The sequence below is a fragment of the Pelmatolapia mariae genome, linkage group LG7 (assembly GCF_036321145.2).
Source record: "Pelmatolapia mariae isolate MD_Pm_ZW linkage group LG7, Pm_UMD_F_2, whole genome shotgun sequence".
Taxonomy (NCBI): domain Eukaryota; kingdom Metazoa; phylum Chordata; class Actinopteri; order Cichliformes; family Cichlidae; genus Pelmatolapia; species Pelmatolapia mariae.
The window spans coordinates 34,232,914-34,255,720 of record NC_086233.1 but is presented as its reverse complement, the minus strand read 5'-3'; the positions used below and the strand labels follow the sequence as shown (position 1 = coordinate 34,255,720).

The window sequence follows — 22,807 nt, the reverse complement described above, 5'->3', positions numbered from 1 at the left end:
GTTTGCTGTGCAGAGTTTGCATGTTCTCCCTGTGGCTGTGTGGGTGTCCTGCTGTTACTCAGGTTTCCACCCACAATCAAAACATGTATGTTAAGTTAATTGGCGATTCCAAATTTGCCATAGATGCAGATATAAGAGAGTGTGGTTGTGTGTTCCTCTGTGTTAGCTCTGTGATGAACTGGCAACCTGTCAAAGTTGCCTTTTGCTGTATTTCAGCTGACATATAGACTCAGCACAACTCCTTAGCTTAACCACCCCATGTGATTATTGTACATTCATTGGTTAATTATTTTTTTGAGTAAGAGGGGGGGGGGGAACACAGATAATGGAGATTCCTGGATAAGATTAAATGATTACTTTTTCTTAAGAGGATTCATAACCAGCATATACAGTAATACAGTTTCCTGGTTTATACTTGAGTGGAAACTCCAAAAGAAAGGCCTCCGTTCGCAAACCCATCTGGTCGGCTGGATTGAACGTATTTGTTTCTTTTTGACGATACCGGCTTAGGTCATTTGTAAATTTGCGGCTTTTTGCTGTAAACTGAATATATTTGAGGTTTTGGACTGTTGAGCAGACAGCGAACAGCACACAGACAGCAGTTGTAAACATCAGCCTGGGCTCTGGGAAATGTAGTTGTTGTCATTTTACAGTATTTTATGATCTTTTGTAGAATAAATCAGTTAATTAAGGTTACTTAACAGCTCTTTGACCCTCTGCAGGCAAAGTTTATATAGTGCATTTATAAGTAGCACAGAAACCTTCAGTGAACTAAGACCTTCTTGCTCATAACAGCTAAATTGGCTCTGGTGGAAACACATAATAGCAGGTTACAGTATAAAACAATAATTAATTCAACTCTCGTAAAACCCAGTTGTCATTTAAATCATTACAAAACCTACCTGGTAAAATAATTCTTCATCCCAGATGCAGTGTTATTCGGTGCCAGCACAGGTGTTTCAGCCATTCACTGTGAATCGGCACGTTTCCCACCTGAGTTATTGCACAGCACAATCTTCTAGACAGTGTGTTGCCATATAGGCGATACCTTGTCTTTGTGATGAATGGCTGCACTAAGTTGGGGAGAGAGCCAGCGTCTTCACAGTCCACACTCATAATTTATAATATCTTTCCCAGTGTGAATCTCTGCGCTCCATGGATTTTACTCGCTGCAGTTCCAGTTTATTTGATTATGTATTTGTATCTTTTACATTGTCAGGTTTGATAGTTGTCTTGAAGTAACAAGACAACCATATCAGAAGTAAAATATCAAAACTGTCCACCAGCAAGCTGCTGTGTGAGCTGTAAGCATCTGATTTATGCTGTCTGACAGGGGGATCGTGGTCCTCGTGGCCCTCCAGGACGATCTGGGACTGCAGGGCGAGATGGGGACAATGGGGAAGATGGTCAGCCGGGGTCACCTGGTGTTCCTGGATCACAGGTGGGCATATTCTATTTATGTTAACTGTTAAACAACACGCAGAGTATGGGTGAGTGTGACACAGATATGTGTATGTTGAGTGTTTTCTGTTGAAACCTTCAGGGCCCGTGGGGATACAGGGGAGAGCGAGGACCTAAAGGGGAAAAAGGTGATGAGGTGAGTAATAAAACAGCACAGCCATTTTTTGATGGAACACAATCTGTGTGTTGTTTAAACATTTGATTTACTGTTGTGAAATTATGTGTATTTATTGGCAGGAACATGTTTAGACTCTGTGCAGTCTTACTGTCACCTTTTAGCTTTAGTTAATATTTGCTGTCACTGTAGTTCAGATTCCAGCAGCTTGTATAGTCCTTATACTTTTAATCCACATTTAATGAGGTTTTTTAAGCACTTTCTGCTCAAAGGGGAAAACATCTATTTCGAAACATGTCAACTATGTGAAATTAATTGATGTTCATGCATATAGAAAAAAATATTTAAACGATGGATGTGTTTTTTGCTAATGTCTCCAGGGTCTTACTGGCCCCAGAGGTCCAAGAGGTGAAATTGGTGAACCTGGCGAGAAGGTACTCTTTGATTAATTTTTTTTTTTTTTTTATAAATCTTAAATATATAAATTAGAATTACGTTTTGTAAAGATTGCACACTGGGTTTATGGATTACTCTGGGTCAACAGTGCTGTCAATAGTGGTCAGAGGAGGGGTAGACAATAATCCAGTGGCAGGATGTTGGGTTTTCCTGTGCTAGATACCACCTAGAGGTCTTGCAGAGTCCATGTTTTTTGTTTAGTTGAAGCCATTTTGTTTGGACCAAGTATATTAGACAGTGGTCATAATGCTTTGTGGGTCATGTGAATATAAAGATATCTGTTTTCAAATTTCTCTCCTTGTGTAGGGTGGAACTGGTTTACCTGGTCCACAAGGCCCTGTTGGACCCCGCGTGAGTGTCTTTTATGGTTTGCTTTATATGTGCAAAAAACTAGAAATTTCAGTTGTTGGGTTTTTTTACATGATATTTATAACTCCTTTAAAGAAAAAAGGGTGGATCATGAGCCAGGAGCAGTTTTCCCTTTATCTCTTTTACAAAGCAGCTCATACTCTGTAGTCAACTGGACAAGATGCCAGCACATACATTCAAAATTAAAAATGTAAAAGTATGACAGTTCTTATGCAATAGATTTCTTATTACACCCAACTAGTGAAAAATAAAATGATCAAAAAACTTTGTTAAAAAAGGACATGCACTCTGTAATCTATCTTAATCTCTAATTCAGGCACCCTTTGAACTTTCAGTTTCAAACGATGAGGCATTCACTTGTGCTTTACTCACTGGTCTATCAGTGATTTTACTTTGATTCTGCCTGGCAAGAAAATGGAGTCTCTGACTAAGCTTTAGTATCATTAATCCTCTCTTTGTATACACTCTTCCCCATGTACTTTAATGGTATACTGCTATTAAGCTGACATCTTTAATCTTTTCTGCAGGGGCCTCAGGGAATCCGAGGTGGCGCTGGGCCAGAGGGACCTCCTGGGCCTGATGTGAGTGAGCCGCTGTCTGACTCTAGTTCTTAGAGCCTTAAAAGCAAATAGTCCTGTTTTTAGTTTGTGCATTGCACTGTCATAAATGAGGATACCAATACCTGCATTATTTCTTTAGTCTTTTTTTGGGTTATCCTATTTTTGCGACTTATTGCTGCTATTTATTGTGGTGATCTGTTCATTGAAAGGATTAGCCAAACTACAAGTGCACAGTAGTTATCCCATGTCAAGCAAAACAAATGGAATTTGTACTAAAACCAAATTACGAATTAAACAGATTTTCTTTTGTTTATGTTTTTCTATAATTAAAGGTTTCATTTTACTTAAAGCCAAATTAGGGGCAAGTGTTGATGCCTGTTTTTTTCTGTATTCTTAAATGTATTAAAACATTTTATTCTTTGTCTGTTATTCATGCTGTTTTGTGCTTATTACCAGGGGGAGAGTGGACTGGATGGCCTCCCAGGTCTGCCAGGGCCACCGGTAAGCAGGCAGATATTCAGTGATTAATTATTAGTCTGTGTGCAAATTCCAGATGTACCTGCAATCATGTATGTGTGTGTCTCTGTGTGTCACAGGGTGCACCAGGTGCCACAGGAGGAGTTGGCGCACAAGGAGTTAATGGCTCAAGGGTACAATCACACCTCAAGTCTTTATTTTGGCTCAGTTTGCCTGCAAGTTAAAGATGATTTCCTCATGAGGCTGAAACTAATAATCACTTTGAAAAATATATATTTGTCTCTGTCTGTTTGAATTTAGAAACACATATATACAATACTCAATTTGTAATGAAATTACAAAAAAAAAATTCACTAAACTGGATTTTTTAAGGATTTAATCACTTCTCAAATTTACAGTATAAGCAATTTTCAATAAATGTTTTATTTAAAAGAAGTTAAGTTAATATTTTACAAAGATAACAAAGTTAGGTATCATTTGTGTCACACTGGGGAAAACAGTGGTTGGAGAATGGAGCATGAAAAAAGCAAATATTGTGACCATGCAGAATGAACTTTGTTGCTCTGAAGACAAGGACCAGGTCTGCAGCCACTTACAGTGAGTTGCCATCTTCCAAATACCTTTGATTCATGGTGATAAAAAGCAATAATATGCAGTCAGTCTGCTGTCAGTATGTGATCACAGTTGCTTGAAGACAGGTTACCTCAAACCAGGCGACCTGTACGACTGCCTTGTGATCAACAGTGGTCACCTAGAGGTTGAGGGTGTTGCACAGTTTGTAGGGAACAAATTGGTTGCTGCAGCTGCTTACAGTCGATCACCAAATGTCCTGTTTTTATTCTAGTGTGACTGAGCTATTAGAGAAATCTCCCCCCTACACAGTATACTGGAAATTAATAGCACTTGTCTTGTGGTGCCCCCCAAAAATAAATAAATAAATAAAAAATTCTCCAGCAATCTATCTTTGCAGAAATCATGACCCAGTTCTCAAAAATATCTCCATAGTTTGTTGTGAGCAGTTTCATGTAGGGACATTTTTCTTTCCACTGAACCACACCCAGCAACTGTTTCCTCTGTGTAAAAGAACGTCATGGCTAGAGGCTCATGTTTGTGTCAGCATGACAGGCTGTAAACACTGATGGTACTCCCCTCACTTGATGATGCAGACTTTTTTGGATTAGTGGATGTAAACTGCAGAAAGAAAACTGACATTTCTGCTGATTTTCACCCATTTTTTTTAGGTTATTTTGCTAGAGCTGGGTGGTTGAAGGAGTTAGAGTTATAAAGGGATGTCACTTTGAGTACCACATGGCAACTGCTGTATACATAGAATGGATGTTTTCAACAGAAGGCAGGCATCTCTACAGCCAACCCCAAAAATGTGGGTTGTGACACTAAAACAGTTTAGATGGAGATATTTAGAGCACAATATCCAAATATGTAACAATAATTTGGGGTGAAATATTCCTCTGTAATAAAGGAAATGTAAATGTACTGATCTGATGCTTTATGTGTGACGCCAGTCTAAGCCCAGACTTAGTTAACAGGTTGCATCCCGCCTGTGTGTGAACTCTTTATTTCTTTCAGGGGGACATTGGACCTGCTGGCAGTGTTGGCCTTAAAGGCCCACAGGTATAAGCTTTGCTTGGTTATGTATATGCTGCAGATAATCAGCTGTTTGGAAATGTTTAGACACTGTGTTTGACATAAAATGTTTCACCTGCCTTTGCTTTTGTGTAGGGGCCTCCAGGTTTCGAGGGACAGATTGGACCTCCGGGACTCAGAGGACCGCAAGTGAGTAGAGTTCAAGGCAAGACTGTTGATGGAAGCTTTTAAGTTCAGTTGAGTTGCTGCTCCTTTCACTCAGCTGTCAGTGAAATGAAGTACAAGAGGTTAATGCAAGTCTGTCCATTTTAACAGGGGCATCTAGGATTGACGGGTTCTCCTGGCCCCAAAGGAGATCCTGTAAGTTTGTTCACTTTTTCTGGTTTGGTATTTTCATTTAATAATTTAGCTGAAACAAATGTTAAATAACAGCATATTAAAGGGGTATTTAATCATTTTTGTTGATTGTCTTTCCTTTAGTCTTAACCCTTAGTAATGAAATAAGGGTTGATAAAACAGGGTCAATGGTTTTTTTTCATATGTGTCTCTTCTTAGTGTAATTGTGTGAGAGAGAAACATGGGAGGAAGAGATGAAAGAATGGAGAGGCCAAAGCTGCCAAATGAAAACTATTTGGTTTCATAAGTGACATCATTATTAGTTTTAATTCATATATAGCCAATAGCTCTTTTTTTTTTAACATATTAGGCTGTTTAAAGGGATAATGCATTAATTTTATCTTGCAATGACAATGCAGTTGATTATATTACTCCTAGATGTCTATATACAACACAAGAAAATGTGGCGGTGAACCTTGTGTGCACATCCCAATTCTGCACAGGATACATTTTTGTTTTCTTTGATCTTAGTTCTTCTACAAGGTGTGATTAAAACATTCTGCTCCATAACCAGACCAGCTCCATAAAAATCAAAAACCTATCTGATTTTAATTTGTCCAATTTCACGTTCATGGTCATCTTCTCATGCACATCTGGACGGTCATTTAACGCAGCTCTCATTTTTAGATCTCTCAGTAGAGCTCCAGCATGGCCCCTTAAGGGGCTAAACCTCCTCCAGGTTGTATGATGTAGCAGATTACAGAGAGCCAAACGTGGGGAGTGGTGGTGAACAAAGACTGTGTTTGTGTGGACAAAAAGTTTCAACGTTTTTTTAATGTGCTCTGAGCCGGTGAGAGATGGCAAGCTGGAATGCACTGGTATCCCATCAAATGCCTCAAGTCATTGCAGTAGATAGAATGCTGACAGCATGACTCTGTGGGAAGAATTCCTGGTGCACAATCAGATAGATGCTGAAAAAAGTGATGAACAAGCTCCTTGTCTCGCCTCTCACCTAACACTCTGCCTTTGGGTTGGAAAGTAGTGTTGACTCTTCATGTAAAAACTGCTTGGTTGTAGCTGGAGGTTCCCATAACCTACAAAGATCCTTACATGAAATTCTGTCAGTGTGAAACAGAAGTTGACATTTTCTCTGTTCAAGTTTGAGGCCCATGTTGAAATCACAGAGCACGAAATCCAAGTTGTCAGAAAAGAACATCCAAAGAAATGATCTGCATGTTTGATTTGGCAAATATTTTTACACTGGATGCCCTTCTTATTTATCCGGGCTTAGGACCGTCACTAGGCATACATTGCCTTGCGACCCCACCCCCATGGCCGGATTAGGAAAGAACACCCAGGGAATAATCTGAAAGATTGTCACGCTGAAAGCTGACTGGACATGCCCTAAGAGATGACCTTGAATGTGAGATGAGCCAAATTTTGATCAGGAAAGATTTTTATATTTTTAGGGGTCTGTTTTGTGAGTCTCTTTTTGGATAGCTCCCCTTGAGGTGTGTCATGAAGATCCTTCACGGTAGGGAAGAGCGAATGATTTCCAGGTGATAAGAGGAGAGAGGTCTCTAGGAAAGATAAGTTAGCAGTAGACACCTGGTGCTTTTCATTTTGTTTCCAGCTTTTCATCGTGAGAAACAAACCCACTACTTCATTTTTATCTGTTAAGTTTTACGTTTGGTGGGAGTCTCCAGCTGTTTTGCAGTTTAATTTCAAGTGTTTTAAATATGTTTTTTAGTTGATATCATATTAAAACAGCATGCATAATATAGTTTCTATGTATGCTTAATGCGCATGATGATAAGTTTACAATAGTGTACAAACAATAACAGAAAAAAAAACACAAACTGAATTTTAATGTTTTCTGTTTCCTTTTTATGTCAGGGGCCTGTGGGGCCTGTGGGGGCCCGGGGGGATCCCGGCTCAGAGGGACCCATGGTGAGCAAACACTTGTTCAGGCCATTGCATCATTACATTACAGTTATAAACCTGCATGTATGAATACTGTGTGAGCAGACAGAATGTTACAAAAAGATCACTGAGTTCACTCTCAGTTGTTTGTGGTGCTTTTCTTTTCTTTTTTCCTGTAACTTTTGTCATTACAGCAGCTCTACTTCACAGTTTACACTTGCAGCTTATAAAAAGTGTTTTTCACGGGTTCTCTAAAAGTGCTGCAGAGAGGGAAAACAATGCTGCAGCCTCACAGTGCCATCTACTGGCTGTGATGGCTCATTACTGGATCCTGCTTATTAGCTCTTCACATTCTTTTCATTTAGACGTCGCCATCTTATGATTGTATAAAACTATGTTCTTAGCAGTAATCTGCTTCTGAATCATTGACTAATGTGATTTGTGTGGTATAATTTTATATTCCCCACATTAAAACAATAAAAGTTTCTTTTTCTTTTCCTTTTTTTTTTAATTGACAGGGTGCACCAGGGAGAAAGGGTGATGTGGGTTTTCCTGGAAGAACGGTAGGTGCTCTTGATGAACATATTTACAGCACAACATGCTCGACTGAGCCTTTCCTTTAAACATTTTTTCCCTCACAGGGTAACAGAGGACCAGACGGGGAAAAGGGTGATCCAGGAGCTAAAGGCGACAGAGTATGAACCTGAAACTTTGTTTGTTAACACTGAGAGACTGATAAAGCCTGTAATGATGTGCCTTCCTTGTCTGTAAAGTTTTTTTTTAACTTTGAAATTAGTTTGAACTGGACGACAGATACAGTGCAAATGAAAAAGTTACACCTATAAAAAGCAAAACTCTGTGGCCCTTTCTGGTCCCCTCCACAGAGTTACTATTCTGACCATTTACATTATTTCTCTAGTCTTTTGATATGTTTTGTCACGTCGGCTTATAGATTTCAGCAGATGTAAGTTGTCTCACTCAGACAGCTGCCGTATGCTCGTCTGTGCCCGGTGATTAAAAATTCATTGCCAGCAGCTGTTTATTGCATTTGTTGTTCACCGGGAACCCTAATAATATGAGAACTTTTGGGACGTTTGTCATGTTAGCGGTGAAACCTCACATATGTGTGCTTCCTAGGGATAGATGACTCAAAGAAATTGATGCTTTTATCATTTTGCTTCTAATTTATGTCAAATTAATTTGTGGTAGCAGGAAAGAACCCATCACACTCAGCCAGTGTGCTTCCCAAAATGTCAAAGGTCTCCTATAACATCTCATTTGCTGTAAAGTCAGTGTGTGAGTAAGAAAAAAGATCTAGATTTAATAACAATCTGAACTTCTTTTTTTTTCAGGGTATTCAGGGGGCAACAGGCGTGAGCGGTCCTCAGGGCGAGAGGGGCCTCGTTGGATTCCCTGGTTTCCCAGGAGCCAAAGGCCAGCCCGGCCCTAAAGGCACTGAGGTACAGTGTGTAGCACTGTGGTTAAACCTATTCATGGAGATCCCAGTGTGATACAGAAGCTGTGTGCAAATTCAGCTCTGGCAGAAAAGTCAGTCCTGAGTTTCAACAATCTCCAGTTAACCTCCAGAAAGTTAAACTTTTTCATGATACAGTTCAAAAGACTCATAATAAACACAATAAACTATGTGGCATGGTGTTTGCCACAGCTTAATATTGTATAACATCCTCTTTTATCTGGAAGCATGCCTTTTGAGAATGAAAAAATGAGATGCGCTTGACTGACTTTATATATTTTCCACTCAGGGCATCGATGGCGAAACTGGCCTCCAGGGAAAACAGGGCAGCCGTGGGTTAAAGGTCAGTGATGATTTATGTGTCTGAACACCACAAAATGTCAGATGACTTCATATGTTGTTCCAAACGTCCAATTTAACTACGTAACAGAACTTCCAGTGACCTCCTGAATGTAAATTTGGTGGCAAATGCTCACATCCTTCAGTCCACACAATCAGTCACTAATGTAGTTTCACCACCATATAACAGCATAGCTAACGATAAACAGAAATATGACTTATTTCTGTTCTTGTCTTTTTTTTTTTCTTTTTTGTGTAATAAAAATATAATCTGTGATTTTAATATGATTTAGATACAATTGCCACAATGCTGACATTGTGGACAGCTGATTGAGATGATTGAGTCATTGTAGTCACTAATATCTTTAAAGGGAAACAGAGGACCAGATGGACGTGATGGCAAACCAGGACCCAGGGGGAACAAGGTATTGAACTCCAAAAGATGTTTGAATACACACTTTTTTTGTTATCAAGTTCATATATATGTCAGTATTAATTCATTCATATTAATCTGTTCCTTTTGTTTTCCCCAGGGTTTGACCGGACAAAGAGGCCATCCTGGCCAACCAGGCCCACCGGTAAACTTATAATGTAGCTTTGGTTAGAGTAAAATTTGGCAGCTGGGGGAACGCAAAGATCTGGTGTAGCATTTCAGGGTAGGGAAAAGAATCACTTGGAAGTAAGGCATGTAAAAATTTATATTTATTTCATTTCATTTTCAATTTCAGTTTTATTTTATAGCGCCAAATCACAACAACAGTGAACAAGGCACTTTATATTGTAAGGTAAAGACCCTGCAGCTGACATGTGCTGCTGCTATTGTGCTGTGAGGTTTACAGGTGTTGTGGAGTTACCTTTAACCTTTAAATAAATAAATATGATGTTAAATATGACTGTGGTGTGATTGAGACACGGCGGGTCCATAGATTGGTGTTCAGAGCCATCTTTATTTTACTCGACTGCAGCTCTCAGCTGGCAGCCGCACACACATCACACCACGTTCACAACTCTTACAACTCTCTCCCCAAACTCTGATTCCCCGTGTTTAACAGGGCGGCCGTGATTGCAGATGCCGTGCAGGTGCGTCCGCACAGCACCGCAGTCCACGCCCCACCACAATGACAAACCTGAACAAACTTCAATTTGTTTCCAAGTCATTTCATAAAAAAAACTAAATCTTTAGCAACACATCACATATAGATCCACTATCTTATTAAAAGAAAATCTAGTATGATTAAGAAGCTTTAAATTTAGGTTTTTAAAACCTGAACAGTCCTTTTGACATGAGCTTCTTTACGTTTAGCTTGCACACTCATTGTGGTGCAAACTGGACAGATATTTTTCAAATATTAGAATCGTTTATGTTAGCTCCGCTTTGGTTTTGCTAGCCAGAGAACTCGACTAGGATGGGATCATTTTCTGAGTACTGACCAAGTATGCCGTCAGCTGGAAGCACCTCCAAGCTGCAGCAATCAAAAAATTAATTCTCTTGACAGTATTATGTATTAAACTGCTTGTCAGATTTGATTATTCAAAACTGCAAATGCCAGAATGCAGTTCCAGATCATTCTGGTTCACTTTAACCCCTGGTTAAATGTTCAAATTGCAAAAAAAAAAATAAATAAATAAATAAATTGTATATTTATTACAAATATAAGCCGTCAGTAGAGCTGCAGTTGATATGTTTATAAACTATATATTTATCATATAATCTGTATCTAAATTTCATTACAGTCCTCCATACAAGAATTGATTTACATTATTTTAAAAATGTTTTAGCATTAGAGGATTGCTGAATTTAATTAGTCAAATATACCTATACAGTAAACACATGTTCTTTTGTACTGTTCGGTAATATCCGGCTGAGCTACACTACAACAAGATCTACAGAAAGAACAGTTTGCGTTTGTGAGTCTGTATGTGTTTCTCTCCATCTCCTTTCAGGGTTTGCCCGGGCCACCTGGAACAGAGGGAGCAGAAGGAAAGCCTGGTACACAGGTTCCCATTCTCTATCATATTTCAATCCCATCACCTGAAAATGCTGCGTGTGTGTTTGTGTGTGTCTGCATTTCATGTACTCCTCTCTCGTTCTGTATTGCAACAGCATGTACTGTATTATTCAGTGAAATACTTAAATATATGAACTCATTTCACAAACATTTTATCACTTGGGTTTAGACCCAGTGTTGTCTTTTTAGAGGGAAGAGACACGACAATGCACATCGTGCACTTTAAAACTGTGTGACTGCTGAATACAGATTTTAAGTAGTGATGATGGATTTGCCCTCAAACTGTCAAAACTGACTCCCAAGCTGAGGGGAAGGTGTCTAATAATTGTTGGTTTAAACAGCAGGAGGCAGTCTTTGTACAGCACGGTAGTACTGAAGGAAATAACTCCCTGTCTTGTTTGCTAATCTCTCCAACTGATCCCATGTAAAACATGTATTTGATTGTAATGCACACAAGAGCTACACAGCAACACATTTGGCTCATTATAATCAGTATTTTAATGTCTGTATTTAGTGTAACTGCTTATTTTTTCAGAAAATGTGTAGTAGCACATGATTAAAGATGCGTATAATTAAGAGACTGAACACTTGTACTTTTAATGACCTCTGCTGCCGGGAAAAATTGCATTGTTGGTATTTTCTCTGTCTCTGTTTCAGGGTCCCTCAGGTGCAGCTGGTGTTGCTGGTACTAAAGGACCGATGGTAAGACCGCTAGCCGCAGGATGACCTCAGCAGTACATGACATCATTCCTTAAACCTTGCGTTGTTGGCTTTTTGCCACAACCTCAGGGTTCACAGAATAAAAACACATTATTACCATTTTTACAAGGCAGCTCAGGATAAAATTACAGATGGTTCTATAAATTCATGAGAAGGAAACAAACACTTAAAAAAGTGAAGTTTTAACAAGACAGAACAGCGCTCGCTACCGGCCTGTTAAACATATCAGCTGTGTTGACTTAGAGTTTTCGGCACTGCATTAGCTGATCTGAGTAAGTATATTCATGTATGTATCACAAGGATAATTACACATAGTTAATGTAATAAATACTCACTCTTTTGCAATGTTTCTGGACTCACTGAACCAATATGTGGTTGTTGGACATTTTCCAAAGCCATGGGCATTAGTCTGCACAAAAAGGTTATTCTTTTAAGCAATGGAAGGCCATATAAAGTGAATAAGATTTAACAACTTCAAGCAATTAAGGGCAAAATAACTGCTGGAGACAAAAATGTTTCAAAATTATTATTTTTTTCCAATTTCAATGCTTTGCTTGTCCTTACAAAGACGAAAGCTTATCTTATGTAAAGTGGGATCGACCTGAGATTAACTTTTCAACGTGACTTGGAGCACAGGATACCTTTGATTTTCATGTGATCTGGTAAATATGTTATTGGGTAACCTTAAAGCTTCAAAGCAATTTGTGATGACCAAGTTGCTTCTAGTGTGTCAGTCAATAGAAATAGAAAACATTCAGTCTGTATTTTATTTAGTCTCAAAGACACCTGAAGTATAAACTGTATGTAAGCAGACATCAACTCTGAAAAGTCGATGTGGAAGAGCCTTCAACATGCATTCTTTCTAATGGTCAGCAGGGGGCAAATCTGGCTGGAAAAAAAGGGGGCAGATTATACAAAAATATATGCTGCTCACTTTATGACCTCATTAATCAGTTTCCTCATGAGTTTATAGTCTCAGGGCTGTGCATATAACTGTGTATAGGCAATAACAATATCTTAAAATTAAACGATAATTTTTTGTGTCTGTAATTCACACAACTGCTTTTTTGCTTTTGAACACTCGTGATTTTTTCTTGCACTTGTGTTTTTATTATTTATTTAAAAATAAACACTATAAAACGAAGTTATAAATAAATTTAGCTGATAGTATTTTAACTAATATTTTTTTCTTCAAATTTTTTATACATAGTGCAACAATAATCATGAGGTGAAAATGTAATTTAATATTGTGAAAGCCCAGTCTCAGTCACTGGTTTTAAGTTTTCGTCAAGGCAGAACGTCGTGAAAAATTATAAAGCAAAATTTCCCACATGTTACATTTGCCTTGGGGAAAACCTAGAAAACCTAAAAAAAATTTTCATGCCTAACAAAATTATTGTGACAGTGTCCAATGAACTTGCATTTTTGTTGCCTCTGAAATGGTTGTTTCAAAGACAGGTACCAGGTCTTCAACCACTCATTGTCAGCTGTCTTCTTTGAAATGAGCTTGGTGGTGCACACGATGATAAATCAGCAGTGAGATGGAGCCAGTCTGCTGTCAATTTGCTATCAGTATGTGAATGAATGGGGTCAACTTAGCAATTACATCCAATCTGTATAAGATAAAAAGGCCAAAAAAAATTTATTGTCATCTACATACAAAAACAGAAGGATGCTGTGGGATGGCGATTTAACAGCAAAATTGCACATGTGCACATACACTCTACAACCTTACTTTTATTGGAGGACTACAAAGAGAATACAACCAGTTGGCAACCAGTTAAGTCATCCCCCTATTGTAAAGCAGTGCATACACTGAAAACTGGTGTTGGCAGTCTGTCTACATTTATAAATTAGAGGATGATTATTTGCAAACCGGGCAGCACGGTGGCATGGTGGTTAGCACTGTTGCCTCACAGCAAGAAGGTCCTGAGTTCAGTTCCACCATCAGGGAGGGGTCTTTTTCTGTGGAGTTTGCATGTTCTCCTCGTGTTTGCTTGGGTTCTCCCCAGGTACTCTGGCTTCCTCCCACAGTCCAAAGACATGCAGTTAGTGGGGATAGATAATTAAAAACTCTAAATTGCCCATAGGTGTAAATGTGAGTGTGAATGGTTGTCTGTGTATATGTGTTAGCCCTGCAACACACTGGTGACCTGTCCAGGGTGTACCCTGTCTCTTGCCCTAAGACAGCTGGGATAGGCTCCAGCACCCCCCACGACCCTGAAAAGGAGAGAAAAGCAAGTGTATAAGAAGAGTTTTCCCCAAACCTTTCCTACAAAATTAGAATTGTCTAAAATGTTTGTACTGTACTTATCTTAAATGTACTTTAAGATACGATTTTCCTAGCACAAGAAAGCTGCCAAATCAGCTGAGAAAACATGTTTTGTAATACCAGTTTCCCAGTCACCACTTTACTAATTGCACAACTTATGAATCAAAGAGTATTAAATAAGAGTCCAAATAGCAATCCTTTATTCATAATAAATGTTGGGAATCATCTCATAAATCCCTTTTAATGCAACTGCCAAGAAACAATTAAATCCTGTATTCAGCAATCATTAGCAAAATGCTGAATCAGCTGATTTAGACTAATAGTATAACAGCTCACTGCACATTATTTTGTGTTTGCACTTTTATAGGTCATCAGTGCAGTTCTCCTTGGTTCTTTGCCCATTCTTCATTACTTCTTCTGCTTCCTATTTAGGGGTTTCAAGGAATTCCCGGAGTGAGAGGAACAGATGGTGCACCAGGTTCTGCGGTATGCCTTTGTTTTTATTTCATTTTGAGAGACAGAGCACTGTACCTGTGTAGCGTGTAGAGGCTTGATAGCCTGGAAAGACTTTGTCATTGAAAGGATATAGCTCAAAAACTGTATGAAGGTATTATCTAATCCCTTGGTTTTTAATGTAAAGTGCACCTATTATGCTCATTTCAGGTCCATTTTTTATTCTTACTCTACTATAGCTGCTTTGCATAATTATTGGGATGATATTCAAACTAAGCTTAATATATTGCAACGATATTGAGTAGCTGGTATCATTTCCTGAGAAACAGGAAATAACTGTGTTTACAAAAATGTCCTAAATTTTACCCTGCAAGATCAGCAGCATCCTTGTTTTTAATGTTACTGTTGTCATGAAGGTCATGACATGTAAATCTGACTGGCTGATAAGATAAACATTTTCTACCACGTCTTAGTTTTGATTGATTCCTTGTTGTTGACATATCAGGGGCCAACGGGGAAGACGGGGCCTCCAGGCTCACCAGGACCCCCAGGAGAAAGGGTGAGACTGCAAATAATAGTCATGACCTCTGTGATATCCGTCTACAGAGAAGTCTGTTACATTAGTGTCACAGCATTGTGTTCCCTGACATTGTGTGTTATGTTTTTTTGTGTTTTGAATGTGTTTCTTCAGGGTTTCACAGGGAAGCCAGGGTTGGAGGGACCTCAGGGCCCTGTAGGCATGTATGTAAGTGATTCTTCTGCTGCAAGGAATCCGCCTGCATTACATTTCAAAACAAAATGTATGTACATACAGTATATAAGCAGCACAAGTTTAGCATAACAACTAGTAAAAGTAGTAAGTAAAATTTATTTATATAGTACTGTTTAAAACAGGAAGATATTTCAAAGTGCTTCACATGGGAATAAAAGCATATCAATCGAAACAATAAAATAGTATAAAGAGGGTATAGTAGCATATCCAATAAAACAGTATACTACACATGAATATGACCTAAATGCCTGTCTAAACAGATGTGTTTTGAGCTGTTTTTTAAAAGAAGCTACAGAGTTGATGGTGCGTAGCGGGGGAGGTAAACTGTTCCACAATATTGGAGACAGGGTTTGAAAAGCGCAATCCCCCTTCGTTTTCAGACGGGTCCGTGGAATGGTTAGAAGACCACTATCAGTGGATCTAAGGATCTGGTTTGGAGAGTAGGGTTGGAGAAGCTCAGTGATATAAGTGGGGGCCTCACCTTGTAGGGACATAAATGTAAGCGTGAGGATTTTAAACTGATATCTATACCCAACTGGAAGCCAGTGCAAGGATTTTAACACAGGGGTGATATGGGAGAATTTATGACTGTGGGATAAAAGCCTTGCTGCGGCATTTTGGATCACTTGGAGGCGATTTAGGCCGTGCAGAACTCCCCATGACAATTTAGCTACAACTGAGCGAAAGTTTCCCACCGAAACTAAGAATGTTCTATCTGCCAGAAATGAGGCAAAACAGATCCAGATATCCCCACCATATGATTTAAGCGGTGAATTAAGATCTGATGATCAACGGTATTGAAGGCCGAGCTAAGGTCCAATAGGACAAGGATTGAGCAATCACCTCTGTCCACGGCCATAAAAAGGTCATTTGTGACTTTGAGGAGAGCAGTTTCTGTGGAGTGTGACTTTCTAAATCCCGACTGAAGGTTATCAAGAATGTTATGTTTCTCCAGTGCCTTCTTTACTTGGGACCAAACGACTTTTTCTAATATTTTAGAAATGAAAGGAAGTTTTGAGATGGGTCTGTAGCTTGACTGAAGAGTCGGATCCAGGTTCGGCTTTTTCAGCAGAGGTTGAATAACACCCTGTTTAAAGCACCTGGGGACAGAGCCAGACAGCAGGGAACAGTTTATCAGTGTGACCACAGAGGGCCCAATGGTGTCAAAAACTTAGAAAAATAAAGAAGTAGGTAGGACATCAGCTGGACTCATTGAGGGTTTCATTTGGGTCAGTATTTCTGATAGATTTTCTAAAGAAACTGGGTGAAAGGATTCCATAATTACAGGGTGTGGAAGCTCGTGGTTGAAGGGACTATCTGGGGGAGCTAAGTTTCCTCTTAGGTCACTGATTTTGTCTTGGAAAAATCTTAGAAAGTCATTGCAGTCCTTATCTGAAAAGACAGGTGTACACGGAGTTTGGGAGAGAATATGTTATTTACTGTACTGTGAACCTTAGGATTTCTTTTTCCTACTGCAAGTCGCTCTCACATCTTTCACCATGTAGTTGAAGGTAGATAATAGTTCTTTTAGGTGGAGCTTATGAACCTCAAGTTTTGTGGCTTTCCACAGGCGCTCAGTTTTACGGCAAATTCGCCTAAAGCTGCGCATAGCTTCTGTGAACCAGGGCAGGGATTTAGTAGTGCTGCCTTTCCTGATTTTAAGAGGAGCCACTTTATCTAGAATTTTTTGACATTGCGAATTAAAGGAGGCCACATGCCGTTCTATATATATATATCTATATTTCAAGTAAGTTATTATCAAACAATTCCACAAATTGTTCCACCGCAGAGTCAGTAATTAATCGTGAATGCTTCACATGAACAGAGGGCAGTGTCACAAATAAAGGAGAGATCAAATAAAAGATATTTATGGTCACTAATAAAAATGTCCTCACGACAAACTGGACCGATATCCAGACCCAGTGATAGAATCAAATCCAAGGTGTGGCCACCGCTGTGTGTTGGCCCAGTCATGTGTTGGGTAAAGTCAAAGGAGCCTAAAGGACTAAGAAATTCAGAAGCAGCGTGGCATGAACTGTCATCAACATGGAAATTAAAATCCAACAGCAGAAGGATTTTATTCAGCTTGATGGTGGAGGATAGAAAGTCCCCGAACTCCACTAAGAAACTCCTCGCTAGTCCCAGTGGTCTATAGATTAAGATCACATAGAAGGGATTATTTCTGTTTATCTTCATCATCCGAATCTCAAAAGAATTAAAAGAAGAGGTCTTCACCAGATGACAAAAAAAGGAGTTTCTAGCAATAACAGCAAGCCCACCTCCACGTCCTGAAAGTCATGGTGTGGTCAGACAAATACAATCTGCAGGGCACAGTTCATTAAAATGAGCAAATTCCATATTTCGCTGCCAAGTTTCCGTTAGGAACATAAAATCCAGGTTATTCCTAATAAAAAGATCATTGAGGACAAATGCCTTGTTTGAGATTGAACGACAGTTTAATAGGGTCATCTTAATCGGCGAGGCTGAAACATCTCTGGTTAGATCCTGAGGGGCTTGGCGCAGGTTTGCCCTGCACACTCCCCGGGACTTCTTACCTTTTATCGTAAGCCGTGGGACAGTAAGACGGTCACTAACATGGTCTGGAAAAACTGGTTTCAAACACGGCGTCCTTATGAAACTCGTGCGGAGAAGCCGTGCATTCAGCTGGAAGTCCGTTTTAGCTAAAACATCCAATGTTGGGAGCCTCGAGCAGGATGCTAAATCAGCGGTATTCCTATATTTCCATAATCTCACTTGGATGCCCGCTCTCCTTCCTCGCTTCCTCCGGCGACTTTTTGTCGGGGAACGGCAGCTCCGGTTTCTGCCTGACACAAGCAAGCATGGGAGGTTATGGGCAACAGCTGATCGCCCAAGTGGTGGAGGGAAGCCTCCAAAGTGTTTCTCATTTTTATCCATCGACTCCATTGCTGATTTGATCCGAAATAAGGTGTTTCAATCATAAATGTAGGTAGCTGTAATCTCATCCACAGACAGCAGCAGAATAGGTAATACAACACAAAACAGAAGAATAGAAGAATAGAGACCCTGACAGCAGCATTGCCGATCACAGGCGCCATCTTGTCTGAAGGTGACTGGCTTGGCTCTGAAATATATTCAGTCTTTTCAGTGTATTATATAGCTTTTCTTTGATGAAATTTCCCCACCAAGAGAACCTTACTCTGTCACCACTGTTGCTTAATTGCCTGCAAAGCTCTGTTTTTACTTTTCATCCAGTACTTATCTGTGTCATTATGTAACACACTTGCATAATAGGCACCATGTGGCTCATTTAGCAGGCTGACTTCCTGGCTATTATTAGCAAAAGACAGCTATCAGAGCTTCTATATCTGAACTTGGGTAGGATAGGTAATCAACATCTATATGGTGTATTTTTGAAGATGAAAGATCCTTTTTGTAATTATTCTTTGCTGAAACATTCATGACCAGGGAGCACCATTTTATCAGTAGATGGCCTGAAATGGATGTCTTTTCATATTTCTTTTTGTTTTTCTTTGTTATTCCTAAAGAAAGAAATCTGTCGCCACGACTCTTTGAGCTTACATTTTTAAAAGTAAATGTGTAAAATTACAGAAAACCATAATTTGACCGCTTTGGTGTAGCATGAATAGCCATGGGGGAGGTTTTATCAGTAGGAAAAGCTGTAAAACCTATGAACATACAATTAAAAATCCAAAATTTCTGTTCTCTTTCACATTTTACGAAGCCATACAATTAGCCAGATTGTAGTTTTGCTGGTCCAATTCTGGTCCCCAGGCCTTATGTTTGATATAGTGGTTAAAATTGGTATTACATGAGAATACAGCTCGGCCCTAGTTCGACTTCAGCTGATATCACTTGAACACAATACGCAGATGTTTTGGGAAGAAAGTCACAGCTGTTGTGTGTAATAGCTTTTATTAGTTTTTAATGATTTCAAATATGTGCATGAACATTGTAGTATACCCTGAAATAAAATAATTAATCTTTAAATAATTATGGTATGGCGCTAAAAGCCTACAAGAGCCTTCAGCTCCATATTTGCTGAAATGATAGTAGCAATAATGTCTTGTGTCTCCCTCTGTCATTAGGGTATCCCAGGAACTTTGGGAATGCGTGGGCCAACAGGTTTCACAGGACCGAGGGTAAGATCATCCTCCTGTCATCTATCTCACCTTGTCCTTTTTGATATAAGAACAGGATGAAAGATGCTGTTGTACGTACATGAGTTGGTAAATTGTGTTAAAAGTGAGGGACTCAGCTATGAAAAGGGCGAGCGAAAGGTTTTTGACTAGAATATTTTTGACATTTAGGTGAGTACAGAAATGTTCTGTTAAAGCTGTTAAAATCTTTTGATTGGAAGTAACTTTACAGCTTCAATTATCAGAAACAATCACAATAAAATTATTTTTCTTTTTTCTGCACCAGGGGGAGCCAGGTTTACGAGGATTACCCGGTCCTGTTGGGAAGCCAGGACCTCCAGTAAGTGTCTGCAGTTTATTTTTGCTTTTTTATTGCCTAACCTTTAACCCCTGGGAGCTATTTGGGGTATATGAGGGGTAGATTGAGTATTGTAAAGCAGATTAGATTAAAGCAGAAGAGATGGTGGGGTCACACCAAGAAGGGCCTGGTAAATAAAATAGACCGATGAAATGTGCAGCTGGTCTACAGGGACTGCCAGTATATGGAGGCAAACAAGTCAGAGTGATTGATTTTACTGAGAGCTCTGGAGGAAAATCTAATGGCGAAGTAAGTGATGTGGCAGGCTCAGGTGAAAGAGGACAAATAAATTGTTCCAATCACTGTCCTCTCGTCTGGCCACAACTGTACACATCAAATGCCAGCTTAATTCTTCAGATAGGTACTCCACTGATCTTGCCTGTTTATTGTTTTTTTCTGTAATGGTACAAAATAATTACCTCAACTTGACTTATATGGTTTTTTTTTTCAGTTTTGGTTAAGTTGTGGGGGAAAAAACAAAATCTGTGCTGTTCTTGCCAAAGTTTGTTTACCCTATAAATCACTGTCGGTCTTTTTGTTGGTTAGATTTAGGAATAAGAAGGTCCCTTGTGCATGGAAGGAGTTAGTTTTAAGTAGTGGAAGTGAGACTGTTTTTTGAAGCTGCCAGCACTCCATGCAGTGTCATTGGAGCCACTTTTTACTTACACAGATGGCTGCCCAACACTGCAGTGAAATCAATCAATCTGTCATAGAGTTAAGGCAGTTTGAGCTCAGTTTGAACGCTAAATAATGTCTTAAAGTCGTCATTGTTCCGCATCACTGAAGGCATTTAAAGCTGCACTCATCATGGGAGAGAAAAACCCAGGTTAAGGTTCCAACGATTATCAGGTATACAAATGTTAGTGTTTTATTCTCAGTGAGAATAACAAAATTCAAGTAAATAAACCAAGGGGATGTGTAAGACAGAAGATATTGTGTTTTTAGATAAGTTAAAAAAAAGTTAACCTAAATTTTTAAACATGTGCTTTTAGGTCAATTACAGGTCATAAAATCATTAAAGATACTTAAAGAACTTAATATCCTTTAAGTGTCTTTAGTTTGCATTGGTGTTACACTAGCTTAGCTACGGTTAAAGATTCAGGACAGGTTGAAACTGAGTAACCTAAAACACATCTTTACAGCCACAGATCACTGAAATGACAGTTTAAAAAAAAAAAATCTTCATCTGCAGATAACAGTTCGTCTTTACAAATCAAGCAATAGAACTAGTACAATGTCAGTAAATCAGTAGATTTTACAGCTTGTGTGAACTTTCTACAATTTTGGAGAAGTGCCCACATAAAAATGAATAAATAAATAAGATAAAATAACAATAATTAAATATAAATACATAAATAAGATCACACTGTTGATCACCTAAGACATCGACAATATCCAATTTTGTAGGTTTAACATATTTTACCCACTTATCCCATAGCTGATCAACCACAGAAAGCAACCAGTGTGATGTGAGTGTTTTTTAAACATGCAGATATAAGGAGCATGATCTAACTCTGTTTCATTTTTTTTTTAGGGTTTGCAAGGTCCTCCTGGAGAGAAGGGACCCCGGGGACCACAGGTGAGACAAATCCTCACAATGTGGTTGTGTCTCTATGAAATATCAGTTTGAGAAACCATCACATTAAACATCATAATTTATAATAATAATAAAGTAAAAATAAAAAAGGACACAAGATGAATAAGTATTTCTGCAAATGCAATTAAACCCTGATTTAAAAATCAGCCCAACAGTCAGAAATATCCTTCTTTTGTTTTCTCACATTTGATGATGATAATTATGATGATGATGATGATGATGACACACACACATTAACTTCAAAGGAAGTGGGGACATGAATTTGAACGCACATGCCCATGCATGCCCAGACGCCTGTATTGCAAGTGCTGGTTATACAGTTACAGGGTGGAATGATTGTACAGCATACATCTTTATTGACTTATATAATAACTGGGTGCACATTTGCATTTATTTAGCATGTTCTTGAATCCACACAGGGTCAAAAGTGTATACAGGCTCAAATATATAGATAAACTCAATTAAATCTTTCAATGAGTGGTGCCAAAGGTTCTACAATGTCTTTTAACTTCATAAGGCAAAGGCCTATTAACTTTTCATTAATGATTATGATTATGACTACAGCTGGTAGTTTGTCTTTGCCAGCATAAAATGGATTTGCTCAGATTGGTACTGACCAATACTCAGAGTTATAGGAAAGTCCAAGGAAGATTAAGCTCTAAGTAGGAGAATTATAGATTTACCCAAGTTGGGATGCTGTCTTGGAACCATTTTTAAACAGCTGCAAATTCCAAGCTCATCCGTTCAAACAATTGTACACAGGTACAAGATATTTGGATTTGTCGCCATTTTGCTAAGGTCTAGAAGAAAACCCAATATATCACCCTCAGTTATAAAGAAAATTGTTTATGATTTTCAAGAAAACCCAGGAACGACCAACTGGAAAGTGCTGAAACAACAGCATCACTGTACACAGCTAGAGTTTCATTTTACTGAGAGGGTGCTGACCAAGAAACAAGCCTCTGCTCTAAAATTGACTCCTTCATGCTCAGCTTAAATTGAGCAGCTGCCACCATGGAAAATCCATTTGCCTTCTGGAGAAAAGTGTCATGGTCAGAGAAACAAAGATTGAGCTATTAGGCCACAATGACAAGAGTGAAGGTGAGGGTTTCAAAGCTAAGTGCTTTGTATCAACTGTCAAGCATGGTGATGATAGTATCATGCTGAAACTTGGACACAGTTGGCTGTTCCAACAGAAGAATGATCCAAAATCCATATCAAAACTCAGTTTGGAAAGCAGAATAACATTAAGCTTCTGGAATAGCTTTCCCAAAGCCCTAACCTCAACCCTATTGAAAATTTATGGACAATGCTAAAAGAGGCATCCATGTCAGGAGACCAACCAATTTAAATTAACTCTACCAATTCTGCC

At 39.0% G+C, this 22,807-nt stretch overlaps 1 protein-coding gene across 1 annotated transcript in view; it reads left to right on the top strand.

Annotated features, from left to right (window-relative positions):
* The window catches only part of si:ch211-196i2.1 (collagen alpha-1(I) chain), a 109,189-nt gene that overhangs the window by 66,142 nt on the left and 20,240 nt on the right, over nt 1–22,807 (top strand). The window contains exons 13-38 of the mRNA XM_065471484.1: nt 1,334–1,441; nt 1,544–1,597; nt 1,957–2,010; nt 2,339–2,383; nt 2,929–2,982; nt 3,418–3,462; nt 3,558–3,611; nt 5,026–5,070; nt 5,179–5,232; nt 5,359–5,403; nt 7,276–7,329; nt 7,821–7,865; nt 7,944–7,997; nt 8,655–8,762; nt 9,066–9,119; nt 9,487–9,540; nt 9,649–9,693; nt 11,060–11,105; nt 11,782–11,809; nt 13,857–13,896; nt 14,549–14,602; nt 15,075–15,128; nt 15,261–15,314; nt 19,430–19,483; nt 19,767–19,820; nt 21,373–21,417. Coding sequence (XP_065327556.1) covers nt 1,334–1,441; nt 1,544–1,597; nt 1,957–2,010; nt 2,339–2,383; nt 2,929–2,982; nt 3,418–3,462; nt 3,558–3,611; nt 5,026–5,070; nt 5,179–5,232; nt 5,359–5,403; nt 7,276–7,329; nt 7,821–7,865; nt 7,944–7,997; nt 8,655–8,762; nt 9,066–9,119; nt 9,487–9,540; nt 9,649–9,693; nt 11,060–11,105; nt 11,782–11,809; nt 13,857–13,896; nt 14,549–14,602; nt 15,075–15,128; nt 15,261–15,314; nt 19,430–19,483; nt 19,767–19,820; nt 21,373–21,417 — 1,401 coding nt within the window. The remainder of the gene's footprint in view (nt 1–1,333; nt 1,442–1,543; nt 1,598–1,956; nt 2,011–2,338; nt 2,384–2,928; nt 2,983–3,417; nt 3,463–3,557; nt 3,612–5,025; nt 5,071–5,178; nt 5,233–5,358; nt 5,404–7,275; nt 7,330–7,820; nt 7,866–7,943; nt 7,998–8,654; nt 8,763–9,065; nt 9,120–9,486; nt 9,541–9,648; nt 9,694–11,059; nt 11,106–11,781; nt 11,810–13,856; nt 13,897–14,548; nt 14,603–15,074; nt 15,129–15,260; nt 15,315–19,429; nt 19,484–19,766; nt 19,821–21,372; nt 21,418–22,807) is intronic.